This window comes from Erythrolamprus reginae, chromosome 4 (assembly GCF_031021105.1).
Source record: "Erythrolamprus reginae isolate rEryReg1 chromosome 4, rEryReg1.hap1, whole genome shotgun sequence".
NCBI lineage: Eukaryota > Metazoa > Chordata > Lepidosauria > Squamata > Dipsadidae > Erythrolamprus > Erythrolamprus reginae.
Window position 1 is genome coordinate 47240283 of NC_091953.1, and position 14282 is coordinate 47254564.

At 40.8% G+C, this 14282-nt stretch overlaps 1 protein-coding gene across 1 annotated transcript in view; it reads right to left on the reverse strand.

The window, feature by feature from the left end:
- CHMP2B (charged multivesicular body protein 2B) overlaps positions 1-11454 on the reverse strand; it is a 31221-nt gene extending 19767 nt beyond the window's left edge. The window contains exon 1 of the mRNA XM_070750245.1: positions 11078-11454. Coding sequence (XP_070606346.1) covers positions 11078-11111 — 34 coding nt within the window. The 5' untranslated portion in view covers positions 11112-11454. The remainder of the gene's footprint in view (positions 1-11077) is intronic.
- Positions 11455-14282: the final 2828 nt, after the last annotated feature.

The following is a 14282-nucleotide window of genomic DNA, read 5'->3' on the forward strand; positions in this document are numbered from 1 at the left end:
GATTACCATCTAGGTTTTTTTGAAGCCCTGTTAGAGGACGCTCCCCTTTGGAAGCGAAAACCTCTGCCCCTGGAGTTCCTACCTTGGGAACGAAAGCGGGGGGAATACTGACCTGGAGATCTCTGATAGGACGCCGCTTGATCTTGCTGGCGCCCTGGGCGACGAAAGGACTGCGTTTTGGTAGCCTTTTTTGTGGTTGGACCCAAAACTTTCTTCTTGTCCGTGGTTTCCGTGAGGAGTGGATCCAGAAGATCACCGAAAAGAAGGTCGCGCTTTAAGGGTCCCTGGGATAACTGCCACTTCTGGCGTACTCCCGCTTGCCAAGGGCGAATCCATAGGAGGCTTCTTGCCGTTGTAGAAGCTGCAATAGACTTGGCAGAAAATCTAGTAGATTGCAAGGTGGCATCAGCCACGTACTGGGCAGCTGCAAAGACCTTGTTGAAGTCTTGTTGACCTCTCAAGTCATCGGGAGGAATATGCTGTTGAAGTTGGCGAAGCCACAGAAGCATGGCTCTGGAGAAAAAGGAAGCTGCTGCAGAACTTTTAATGGCCCAGGAATCTGCGGTGAACCCTCTTTTGAGCATTTGTTCAATCCGCTTGTCCTCTGGGCGGAGGACTTCCTCCGCTTCGCCTGGCACGGCCGCTGCCGAGTGAAGGATCTTGACAGGTTCATCCGGTTTGGGAAAGGATAGAAGCTCTTCATAGGAAGAGGAAAGTTTGTACAACTTTCTGTCCTTGGTGGAGGGATTTAGGCCAGAGGCTGGGAAATCCCACTGTTTGAGTAAAGCATCTTTAAACAATTTAGGCATAGGAATTACCTCGTTATCCTCCTGTTCCTCTGTGAAGTAAGGTAAATTCTCCTCCGGGGGATCAGTGGCAGTGGAGGTTTGTTTCTCCTGGGCCGCTAATCCCGTAGAAATTCTAGCTTTGAGGAGGAGAGATTTGAATAATTGAGAAGGAAAAATAGTAATTGGAGAAGGAACCTTTATTTGGGATTCCTCATCATCTGAGAGGCCTTGAAAGGGATCCTCATCATCCTCCATATCCTCATATTCGTCCTGAGAGGAATCTGATTCATCCTGAATAGGAGCTCTAACCGCTGGGGAAGAACCCAAGGGGCGGGAGGGACGAGGAGGAGGAGGAGGTAAGGGAAGCTCATTGATGGTGGAGAGTTTAGCATCAATGGCCTTGGACAACACAGCAAAAATAGATTGGAACTCAGGAGGTAAACTAGAAATATCAGCAGGAATGGCAGAAGAATCCCTAAAGGCCTGGGAGGATCCTGGCTGGGGGGAATCTTCAATAATATCTGGTTCCTCTGGACCTATGCCCCATAGGTTAGGTTGGGGTCTGTCTAGGTTAGGCTCATCCAGAGATAACACAGGGACCCCAGAAGGAGGTAGATTAGAAGCCTCTGGGGGGTCTTGACTACTGAGTACTTGGGCCTGTACTTTCAAACGTTTTGCTGATTTGTCATGGATTCTTTGTAGGGCTAGGTCCCTTCTCTTCTCGGCCCTGGTGACCTTGGTCGAGGGGCGGGCCCCTGGAGAAGAGGAGGAAGAGGCCTGGGGGATACTAGTAATCTCATCGCCTGTAGGCCTGGCCTCTCTGGGACCTTTAGTTGTGCCTCTCTTGGGAAAAGTAGCCATAGTCTGACAATTAACAGAAGACAAGGCTGAGCCAATAACTGAATAAATAAGGAGAAGAATTTCAAGGACTTCCCAAGAGGAATGGATCCTGCTTCGAGGCCTCGAAGCTGCTGAGACTTGAGGGCAATCTGGGCAAACCCAGAGTTCGTGTCCCCAAATCCAGCGGGGCCAGCCTCCCTAAACTTTTTAATTAAGTAAACCAAGGCACTCTGGTTGGAGGCTTAGCCGGTGGAGAATTAAGCCTGGGCGTCCCAAGGCCCGCTCCGGGATCCACGCGGTGGACTGAGGCCTACGCGGCTGGCAGGAGGCCAACACGAGAGGCCTAAATTTAAAAAGGGCGCGAAGGCCTTCGCGCCGAAAAATCGCTCCGTAATATTCTTAAAGGGGAAGCGATCGACTAAGTCCAGGAGACTAGAAAGACGTCTCACTCCGCAGGAGGTATTTCTTAAGCCCTTTAATAATATACAATAATGAATCAATAAATCAATAAATGAATACTTGCACCAAGACCTCCAGGCCAAAGGATTAAAGGAATCCACAAGCGGCAGCGGGGATCGTACACGGCAAAACCGCCGGGGGAAAACGAAACCGCAACTTCTCCAAAGGAAAAAAGCCGCAAACGGCTGGCGCTATTAGTGCAAGTAAATAATAATGGTAAAATAATTCTTACTACTTTTGAAGGAAAGGATCGAAGGGAAGGTGTTAGAATGTTGAACGAGCTATCACAATACAACCGCAGGATATGCGAACTGAGCGAATTCTGGGGAAGGGGCGGATCCGGCAAGCTTTTTTAATACTAGGCTCAGTTCCACCGGATTGGACATGAGCAACCCATGTGACTGCTGGACCCGCTCCTTCAGTACGGAGAACAGTGATTCAGTCAGTCACAGATTGTCTTCTAGTATAATGGAATCCATGTCATTACTGCTTCTTTGGTTGTTGCCAATTACTTGGGACTTCTTAGTGTATTTTCCTCACTAAGGTGAAGTTTCCTTTCCTAACATGTGTAATGGTGAGGGAGACACACAAAGGTGGCTCTGGGGTCTATCCCCATTCTTATGGTATTCTGTGGAGTAATACAAATCTGGGGTTTTGATGATTAAAATGTATTATAGGAGTTCCATTGTTTTCATTATAATAAGCTTTATTCTGTGTTTGATTCTGTACTTTTCCTGAGCTTTTAAAGCAAGACAACTGATAAATCTTAAAAATAAATAAAAATATTTATGTTTTCACGTACACCATTGAATCCATGTGGAATGCACCAGTATAATAAACTACATACAAAAACACATAAATACAACTTTCTTCCTGTCTAATTTTATTTTGCAAATTAATTATATGGATTAATTTATGATGCTATTATAGTAATTTTATTATGTAAATAAATGCAGTTACTTCTAAACAGACTATTTTTTGAAATTAATGTAATACTAACCTAATATTTATGAACAATTTAATTAGGATGTGTTGATTTAGAGATGCTATTTCAAACACATTTGTAACTGTCAATTAGAGGTGGTATTAACTAAAAACATAGAGGAGGTAACAATAGCAACAATGATTTATTTTTAAACAAAGGTTTTGTTTTTTTAAAAAAACTAATCACTTGTTATACTTTGGCTGAAAACACAAACTGTATCTTCTTTGACTAAAATAAGATCAAGCGACAGTATGGGGGGATTAGAAGCAGAGGTTCATCTTCTAAAGAAAATGAAGTTTTAAAATTATACAGCTGCCAGTCAATGATTACATTTATCTATTTCTTTGTAAAAAATAGTTCGGGGGGGGGTATCCCTAAGGCCATTTCAAAGTAACATACAATAAAACCAAAATAATTCATTTGCAGCTGTTCAGGAGACAGACAATTTCTTCCTCTTCTACAGAGAAAAGGCAAGTCTTTTTCTATTAAAAATCCCATTTCTTTTGAAAATGAAATATTTCCAAAGTAAGTTCCATCTTAGTTTCACCATCTAAGGAAAAGGACAATCAATGATAGGAAATGCTCCTGCTTCCCCGAAGCTAGATTGTCAAAACTGAATGAAGTATGAATTGTAGTCACAGATTTATTTTAAATCTTATATTAATCCTTGAAATATGGTTTTCCACACCAATAACATTTCTAAAATAGTCCAACATAAAATTATTACAATAATAATGTGAAAATAGATATTGCTAGCTTACAATGATTGGAATATAGTTTTAGGAATGATGGCATCCATCTTTCTATCCAAGAAACTTATTTTCCAAGACACAGTAACTTAATTTATTCAATTTAGTATGGCTGCTAACCACAAAGATTCTGGGTCTTACAAAATCCATAAAAAGAAGTAAAATAGTTAAAACAATTAAAAGACACATAAACATATAGTCTGTCATAAAACCATTAGAACAAACAGATACTATCAAACAAAGTAACAGTTTTAAAAAACATATTTTCAGAATGAAAACAAACATGCTCAAACATAAAATAAATCATCTTAAAACCTGCAGTCCAATTTAATTTATATTAGTCAAGGTTAAACAAGTATTACTATGCTAACTTCTGTTTTTGCAAACTATAAAATCAATTGTAAACTCCTACTGAAAACTGACTAGGTTTAGGCTAGGAAATCATGCTGATGGTTGCATCTGAAATGAGATTTTTTTAGGGGAATCCTTGAATTCATTAGAATAAAAATAGGCTGTTTTTGACATGCATACACACACACACACACACACATACATATTATATATACATATACCATATTTCTCTGAAAATAAGCCTTGAAATAAGTGCTTGACCTTATTGGTCTGTGAGGAACAGGAGTTGGAGACACTATTTCTCAGGGGATAGGGAAAGTTTCAATTGTCCCACATACCAGGGATGCCACAATAAATGGTATTCTTTCCTCTATTCTTCAACTAATGAGAAGTTCAGGTCGTAGTATCATCAGAATATTTTTGTTGGCTATCCAGTATTATATCCAACAGAATACATTTCAGTGGTTAGAAAAATAAGGTCCTGAACTTATTCAGAAAAAAGCACATGCACATGTACAGGATATGAAGAACCTGTTCACTAGCACCTGTGAGAAGATCTAGGTGTTTTGATGGACCACCAGTTAAGCATGAGTCAGCAGTGTGCTGCAGCTGCTAAAAAGTCAACAGAGTTCTAGATTGCATCAACAGAAAGATAGCATTAAGATCACCGGAAGTGATAGTACCGGTCTGTATAGTACTAGTGAAGCCAAGTCTGGACGCTGCACCCAGTTCTGGTCACAAAAAGATGTTGGGGATTTAGAAAGACAGCAAAAAAGAGTAATGAAGTTTGCTTCATTGAGCTCTAAAGGCTAAATTATATGATGAACAGTTAAAGAGAACTAGGTATGTTTAATGTAACAAAGAGAAAGTTAAGGGAGATATCGTAGAGGGCTTCCAGTACTTAAAGGACTGTCATGGGCAAGAGACTGTCAATTTATTCGTCAGAGCACCTGAGAGAAGGACAAGAAGAATGGGTAAAAGCTCATCAGGGGGATATCCAAACTGGAAATAAGGAGGAAATTCCTAACAGAGAGAACAAATAATCAATGGAACAGCTTTCTTCCCAGAATTGTGGATGCTCCATTGCTGGAGATTTTCGAGAATAGACTGGACAACCATTTAACTAGGATAGTATAAGGCAGGGGTCGACAAAGTTGTTCAGAATCTAGGAGCCAGCCAAAAAATTTAGGAGCCAGAATTTTTTTTAAGCAAACTTGGTTTTTTGCCGAGTCTCCACCTGACATCGCTTTCACCCCCTCCCCCCCGGCGCAGGCCTGGCTCCGCCGAGCCGGCTCTGCTGTACTCCCGTCGGGATCCGAGGGGAGACCGTTAGTCAGAAACCGAAACAGAGAAGAAGGAAAGGGAGACCGGGCCGGGGACGCGGGGGAGGGGGGAGGAGGGGTTACTGGTCGGAAGTCACCGCGCACGCGGCCGGAGGAGGAATGAACAAAACCTCACGCCGGGAGGGGAGGGGCTTCCGCTTCTCTCCGAAGGCGGGTGAGCGGCCAAGATCGGAGCGTCTGTGTGCGGTGGGGGGGGAGTGAAGGGGTTCGAGTAGGAGGCGGAATGGAGGCAAGGGGGGGAGGGAGAGACGCACGCAAGCGCAGGGGACGCTGGGAAAGCAGCTCGCTCCGAGGTTGATGGGCGGAGCTACGGAAGCCAAGATGTACCATTTCTGGGCGTAAACACAAGGCGGGAAAAATATACTGTATACATACAGTACAGCAGGCAACATTTTCTAGGCCAGAGGTCCCCAACCTTTTTTGCACCAGGGACCGGCTTTAAGCTAGACCAGTTTTCCATGGCCCGGTGGGGGGGGGGGGGAGCTAGCTGTCAGCGGCGCCGTAAAAGGGGCGATCAAGAGAGGAATGGGTGAATGAATGGACGGAGGGTGGGAAGGAAGGAAGGAAAGAGGGAAGGGACAGGAACAAAAGAAGGGTGCAAAGGAAGCAAGGAAAGGTGTGAAAGGGGAGAGTAAGAGAGGAAGGAGTGAAAGAAGGGAATGAGGGAGGAAAGAAGGGAGGAAGGAAAAGGAAAGCAAGAAATGGAGGGAGGAAAGGAAGGAAAGAAAGAAAGGGGGAAGGGACAGGAACAGAGGAAGGAAGCAAGGAAACTTATGAAAGGGGAGAGTAAGGGAAGAAGGTAGGAAGGAGAAAGAAAAGAAGAAATAGAGGAAGGGAAGGTAAAAGAGAGAAAGAAAAAGAGCAAGAAACAAAGCAAGAAAGAGAAAGAAAGAAAGGCAACTTCAAAGAAAGGCTCACTGAGCATCTCTCACTCTCTCTCTCTTTCTATCCCTCTTTCTTTCTTTCTCTTCCTTTCTCTCTCTCCTCTTCCTTTATCTCCTCTCTCTCTCCCTCTCTCTTTCTCTCCCCCCTCTCTCCCCCTTTTCCTCTCTCCCTTTCTTGCTATCTCTCCCCCCTCTCCCTCTCTCTTTCTCCCTCTCCCTCTCTTTCTCTCTCTCCCCCCCTCTCTCTTTCTCTCTCTCTCCCCCTCTTTCTCTCTCTTCTTCTCACTTTCTCTCTCTTGTTTTCTTTCTGTCTCTTTTGCTTTCTCTCTCTCACACTCTTTCTTGTTTTCTTTCTCACGCTCTTTCTCTCTCTTGTTCTCTCTCTTGCTATCTCTTTCTCTCCCCCCCTTTCTCACTCTCTCTTTCTCACTTTCTCTCTATCTTGCTGTCTGTTGCTATCACTCACTCTCGTTCTCCGTTCTTCTCAGCGATGACGCGCGCACGCCCTGCCCGCCTCACCTTTGCGAGAGCACTTTCGCCCCGGGCTCTCAGCAAGGGGGTTTGCAGGAGAGGCGGGGCCGGCGAAAGTGATATTGAATGTCGGGGGAGAACGAGCGGTTGCACGCGCTGCCTATCCCCCTGCTAGCCCACTCGGAATATTCAAAATAAGAAAAGCCTTCGCCGGCAAAGGCTTTTCTTATTTTGAATATTCCGAGTGGGCTAGCAGGGAGATAGGCAGCGCGTGCAACCGCTCGTTCTCCCCCGACATTCAATATCACCTTCGCCGGCCTCCGCTGAGGAAAGCCTTTGCCGGCATTTCCTCTCGGCGTCAAGGAGGCGCAGCGGCGGGTGGAGAGAGGGAAGGGGGGGGGCAGCGGCGTCCCTCCTGGCCTTGGCGGGCCGCCCAACCCTCCCCACCTCCTGCAAACGCGGCGGGCGGCGGGGGGAGAGCGAGGAGCCGGTTCCGGCGGGCGCGGGGCTTGGCTGGCTGGCGGGGGGAGCGCTGCTGGTGGTGCGGAAAGGCCGAGGGGGCCCTTGCGCCGCGGACCGGCTGAAAAGCCCCAACGGCCCGCTCCCGGTCCGCGGACTGGCGGTTGGGGACCTAGGCGCCAGACAACATTTTCTAGGCGCCACTGGCGACCAGGCGCCTGGGTTTGTCGATCCTTGGTATAAGGTCTTCTGCCTTGTGAAGTGTTGGACTATACGATCTCTGAGATCCTTTCTACATACATTCTAATATACATACTGTATATTTGGCTTATATATTTTGGACAAATATACAGTATGTCACATAAGTGAGTACACTCCCTCACATTTTGTAAATATTTAAGTACAGTAATACCTCGTCTTACGAACTTAATTGGTTCCGGAAGTAGGTTCATAAGGCAAAAAGTTCGTAAGACGAAACATTGTTTCCCACAGGAAACAATGTAAAAGCGATTAATAAGTGCAAAAAGAAAAAAAATCGCAAAATGGCACTCCGCTGGGTGCCGCCGCCCGGCGGAGTGCTGTTTCTACAATCGGTGGCGGCGTTTTCAGCCGATCTGGAGGCTGGAAAGGAGGTGGGGAATCCCAATAGGGAATTCCATGGGCAGAGCTTTGATGACTGCTTGTCCGCAAGAAACAGTTTGCAGGCTTTCTTGTGCATCATCTTTAGAGAAGAGGCTTCCTTCTACAGACCTACAGACCTTCTACAGACGTACAGACCAAGTGGATGCAGAGTGCGGCGTATGGTCTGAGCCCTGACTGGCTGACCCTCACCCCAACCCGTACAACCTCTGCAGCGATGCTGACAGCTCTCATCCATCAAGTTTCACTAATAATCTGGACATAAGAACTGGGGTAAAACTTGGGAGGATATCTAGGAGGAAAGCTGTTTCAAAGGCAGGGGCTGTGATAGAGAAGGTATTTCTCCTGTGTCTATCTAGATCAAAACCCAAGAGATTTAGAGCATATTTTTCTTGACAGATCTGATGGGAAGTGAAATGGTCTTGCAAGTAATATGTTTGCAAGAAAAAAACCAACCAAAAATAAATTTTATACAATAAATTGTATAAAGATATAATTGCTCATTGCATGTTGAGACCTGTCAACTACAGCATTATTTCTATATGGACAAGTAATGCCAGAAAGAAAGAGATTTGTGATTTAGAGGTCCTTCTGGATTTATGGTTCATGCTTATAGTTTATAGTTTATTAGATCCGACCAGGAAGTATGACTACGGGACCATTGCATAATTTTGATTGACACATTATGACTTTACATGCCACAGGAAGATGAACTACAACTTTTATCTTCATTATGACCCAATCATACAACCTAGTACACTTTATATGGCTACCTTTACAGTCTTAATGGAAATTGTAATCTTTCAACAATGCAGTGGCCTATATAATTCCTGACTTAAACCATGTACCTTACTTTTCACTATTTTTTGTTACTGATATGGTTTGGTGGAGAAGAAGTAATGTTATTTTTGTTTTTAACTAGATTGTTGATGTTTTAATTTAGTAATATTATAACTGTGAAAGTTTATGAGAGTGAAGTTTACATAATATAAATTTGATTGGATCCTGTTTTATATTTTGTGGCCTTGAAATTTTGGAATCAACCTCATTCTTGGCAACTATTATGACTTTTTAATTAGTTCTCATGCAAACAAAGATACAACAATTTTACTTGGTCTTCAGATTTTCTGACCATTCTTTCTTACTGTTATACTGTTATTTCTTATATTTTTAATATTTGGTTTGGTTTGTTATCATAACTGTTTTTCATGCAGAAGAATGAATAATATGGGACAGTTTTATCACCTGACTCGCCTAAATTTTATTAAGTAATCACCGAAATTTATATTATCTGGAAAACTTATGTAGAAAACTTAAGTGTTCTATGAACCATTGATATTATCTGTACAGTGAATTCATGACAGCAAGAGCATTAGTGGCATATAAAAACAACCTGAAAAACATTGCCTCTCCTCCTTTCATTTTTACAATCACTACCTTTCAGAAGCCACATTAATTTATGGATTTGTTTGTCCATGTCTTTTTCAGTAGTGTTAAATGTATAAGTTGAAAGGTTATTCTTAATAAGAATTCATATATTGTAAAATGGATGCTACTTTTTCACAACAATCTATTTTCAAATTAAATCAATATGAAAATTGCAAAAATTAGACAAATTAGATTTAAATAGCCATGGCATGTAAAAAACTATTCAGCATACAGTAAACACATTCCAAAGCTCAATCCCTAAGTCTCAGTTCACAATAACCATAAGATAGGAGCTTTTGTGTCAGTCACAATAAAATTCCCTTTTGCCAGATATAAATTATCTGCATCAAAGCAGTTCCCCTGCAGTTATCTATTTTGTACAAAAGGAAAGCAAAAATTATTTAAAATGCAGTGGCTTCTGTCTTTTGATTCTGTTATTGTTTGAGCTGTGATAACTATAAATTGCTTCTCTCCCTCCCTCCCTCCCTCTCTCTCTCTCTCTCTCTCTGTGTATTCTCTTCATATAAAAATTATGGAAGAAAATGAAGATATACTTTTATTTTCAAATAAATACGTAGCAATGCTAATGAAAAAATAATAATTTTTGGAATAGTAATCTGTCTTCTCTTGGAAATTTTTCCTCCCCAAACTATTTGTTTCCTAACACTGGGGTGCCCTGGAAAGTTCTAAAGTAAGAGGTTTTGGTTTGTTAATTTTTTAAAAAAAAACAAAAAAAACCCTTCATGAAACACTATTTTCAAGATTAAAAAACCCCTACTATTTAGACTATTTCTAGCAATTTTTTCAATTTGCTGTAAAAAGCAACTTTTAAGTATCTTACATCCTTTAAAATACTGTAATTCCTTTTTCTATTTGAGTTTATCCGAAAGAAATTATAGCTTCCTCAAATTCCTTTAGATTTAAATTAGTTTCCATGATAATGTTTTTTCAGTCTAAATGTAGGGTTCAATTTCATTTGTTCAGTAGGGGTTTATACAGGTATAAAACAACGCCAAAAATCAAATAACCTGGCATGTTTGTTTCTACTGATTCTACAAACTATTTCAACATAACTTTATAACAAGAGTTATTCCGCCCCCACTCTATCTTTTTAACCATGCAAAGGAACACCCCAAATCACCTATTTGTTTAAACCTAGTACTGTACAAGTCAAGCTGAAAGTTAGAAACATGTAGACCAAAGGACAAGGAATCCAACCCAGCAAGTATGGTGACTACTATTTAACATCCAGGATATTTTGACAATCACGGGGTTGAGGGCGAAGGGGCAGGATGGGCAGTCAAGGGGAGACATAATTTCGCCAAGAATCGTAATGATAATAAAAAATGAGACAGTTTCTCCAGAAACAACATTTGAACTAGATTTCTCTTGCTCCCATACCACAGAGCGTTGCCGCAGATCAAACTCATTTAAATATAGCTTATTGTAGAAAATATATTTCCCCAAAAGCTCTGAAGAAACCCTGGAGCCAAGGTAAGTAAAGGACCTGTGCGCTTTTGACATCAGAAGTGGGCTACACAACCGCAGGGAGATATAGGAAGGAGTACATCTTTGAGAAATTAAGGGAACCTCTGTTGCAAAAGGCTTTGCAACCCCCACCAATAATAATAATAAAATAACAACAACGACAAAAATAAAAGCGGGTTTCGACCTCACTCACCGTCCACCGTCTTCTTCTTGAAAAGCGAAGCCATGGCGGGCGTCCCAACACCGAAACCAAATTGAGCCGCCGGCCTGCTTCCTTACAGCTCTCAGGTGACCAGGAAGCTGCTTCAGCGCACAGAGACGGAACGAGGAAAAACCCGCCTCCCTCACTTCTGAAAACGCCAAGGCCGGGGCGGCTGAGAGCGAGCGAACCTCAGCGCTTGGAGGTGGAGCCGGAGTCGGGCTAGGTTGGGGAGGCGCTTCTGCGCCGCGTTCGCCTCTCGCCTGCCTTTCCCAGGGCTGCGGCTTCAGTTTTTGGCGCGATAAGAGCGCGCTGAACGTCAGCTGGGCCGATGCCGGGACTGCTGTTGGTCCTCCAGAACTGTCGCTCCTGAGGAGAAGCGCTAACTCGCTTCTTGTTTGGGCGCAGCGTATTTGGGGAAGGCTGCGGCGGCTTCCCAAGCACCCTCGTCCCTATAACTTCATTCTCCGTCCTGAATAGGAAATATTGCCGGAAAGCACATTCGGCTGACATTTTTTTAACAACCTATAAAATCAGGCTTCTTTATGATTTCTTGTAGAGCAATAGCTTAAAGAGAGAAGGGAGGGGGAGGGAAGCAAAAAATCTTTAAAATTGGTGAAATAGCAGCTAATGGATGGCGGGTTCAACAAATAATATTTCCAAAGTCATGTTTACCAGAATTTATAAGTTATCCTGTACAAAACTATCTTTTCTTTTTTTAATATAATGGTAGTACTCTGATTGTCTAATTGTACAATAGTCTCCCCCCCCCATGTCTAAATATGTTGGTTATTCATGATCAAATAGAAATATTTGAAGGTTACAGTAGTGCACAGTGGTCATAATGGTAATGCGTATTCCAAGCAGCTATTCCGTCGGTTGATATAAATATTTTGTGCATTAGGTAATCTTGTATTGACTACACATTCTTGAAAGAACAGAATTTGACAAATGGCCAGCTGGACCTTTTTTTAAAAAAATCTTTTTATACTTATAAATAATTAGAATTAGAATACAGTTTATTTGATGCTAAGGAATAGCCAACTTTATTTCTAGAGACACTAAGATTCTTGTTTATTTTTTGCCCTCTTATTTGGCAATGATTTTTTAAAATACAATGAATCATTGCAAACACTAAAATATGCAACAAACCAATTGATTAAAGTGATGATATAGAAACTTAATCCATCCAAATAGACCAAAATAACCAAGGAAGAAGGTAACCATGATGAATTTATAAGAGCAGAAAATATAAACTCAAAATGTAAACTACCATGCAGTAATTTTGAGGAAAAGAAAATATTTTTAAATTATAGTTATGTTCATAAATGATATCTTTTGTCTTTTCAGATAAATAATTGATGTAATTCTAAAAGAATTATAATTTTTACTATAAATATTTATTTTCTGCAATCACATTTAAATAACATCCATTCTAAAAATAGCATTTTAAGCATAACTTAAAATATACTTTGTTTTAAAAGTATACTTTTAAAGCTAGATATTAAAAATCATTGCTAGTTTTCATTCTTCATCTTTTTAGTAATAAGCATTTAGCCATGTTTTCAAAATATCTTGAGAACAAGATTCCATCCTTAATGCATATAATAACATCATTACCTTTGAATTAGACATATCGTTTAAAGTCAGCCTCAATAAGCTTTTTCGTGTTCCGATATCTGACTGCTTTCTTGATACTTCATCATATTTCAGATTCTTGTCTGTATCCGAAGTTGAATTTTTCATATTATTTTGCAGGATATCTGAAACCATCTGATTGAAACGATAGCTTTGTAGTTAGATATCTTTATTTTGAACATTCGTATCTAGTCACATTCTATTTCAAATCTTTTGTGTAAGCCTGAAGATTTGTATTGCCAACCTCACACATTCTGAAGTGCATTCACCAACAAAAGAGATATTCCAATAGATATGCAGGACAAGTCTTTCTTCATATTCTTTCAGTTCTTGTTTTGTCTCAGGCTGATAGAACCATTTCAATATAGTTTAAAGCATTAACCACTGAAGTATTCTCTTGCTTCACGAATCAAGTACTATAAAAAGGGAGTTGCTTACTCTTACTTCATTTCAGTTCCGTTGCTTTGCATGATATGACACTGCACATGTGACAATAAAGGCTATTACGTAACGACAGTGAGCTAATTCCTGATAATCAAAATTTTTTACTTAAAGGAAATATGGGCTTTTGTAACATTGTGGTGTTCCATTTGTCGACTATTCTTTAATAAGATGTGTTTGCTGAATCAATCTTTATAAACTCATTTTCTACAGTTTCGGCTTCTCTTATAAAGAACTGGTAAGACTTGAGCACAATGAAATCTTTCTTTCTTCCCTTTTCTTTCAACTTTCTTTTTTTCCATATTTTGCAGATTGATTTTCATTCATTTTCTTATATGACTAAGCCACTTCAATGTACTTTTTTATATTTTTAGAGTCAAACTACATTTAGTAAGCACTCATAGATGAAGACCCTTGATTTCTTGTTCTACCACAGGAAGTTTTTACAAAAACATTCACACTACATTTTGTTTGAATACTTGGGGGGTTGGATTTTTTTGTGATATACCCAAGTATTCCAGATACAGTGTGGGCAGAAGCATTTTCTCACACAACCAGGTTTGTTTGTTTTTTCTGACAAGTAGTAATCTCTCACAAAATGCCATGTACTGCCCAGTACCTTTCCACTAACATTTGTGCATCTGAAAATTTCTCCATCCATTGTTAGCAAACATTTAACAAAGTAGTCAAGTTCATTTCTTTACTCTAGTTTTAAAAACAACATTCTAAACCTATCCATATTTTATCATTTATTCAATTAGATAACCTATACCTCCAGTCTTAATGTTTTCAGCATTAAGACTACAGATTCATACTTTCTTACAGTTAAACAGTGCTAAGCAATTCTTCTGTCTGAATCTTCTACTGGTGTGTGACCAAAGTACTTTTGGAAATTTAATCATTGTGAAACATTTTGAAGTCAGAAATATTCAAGTTCAAGATGAAATGATACTTCTTTACAAGATAATGCTAACACTTCTGTATAGAGAGCTTTATGCAGTTTTGTTCCCTAACATATTGTAATAATGGAGTGTTTTACTAGAAGCAGAGAAACTTATGTACAAATGTAGTTAGCCATGAAGTTGATTGGAGCCCTTGGGCTAAGAACTGAACATTTCCA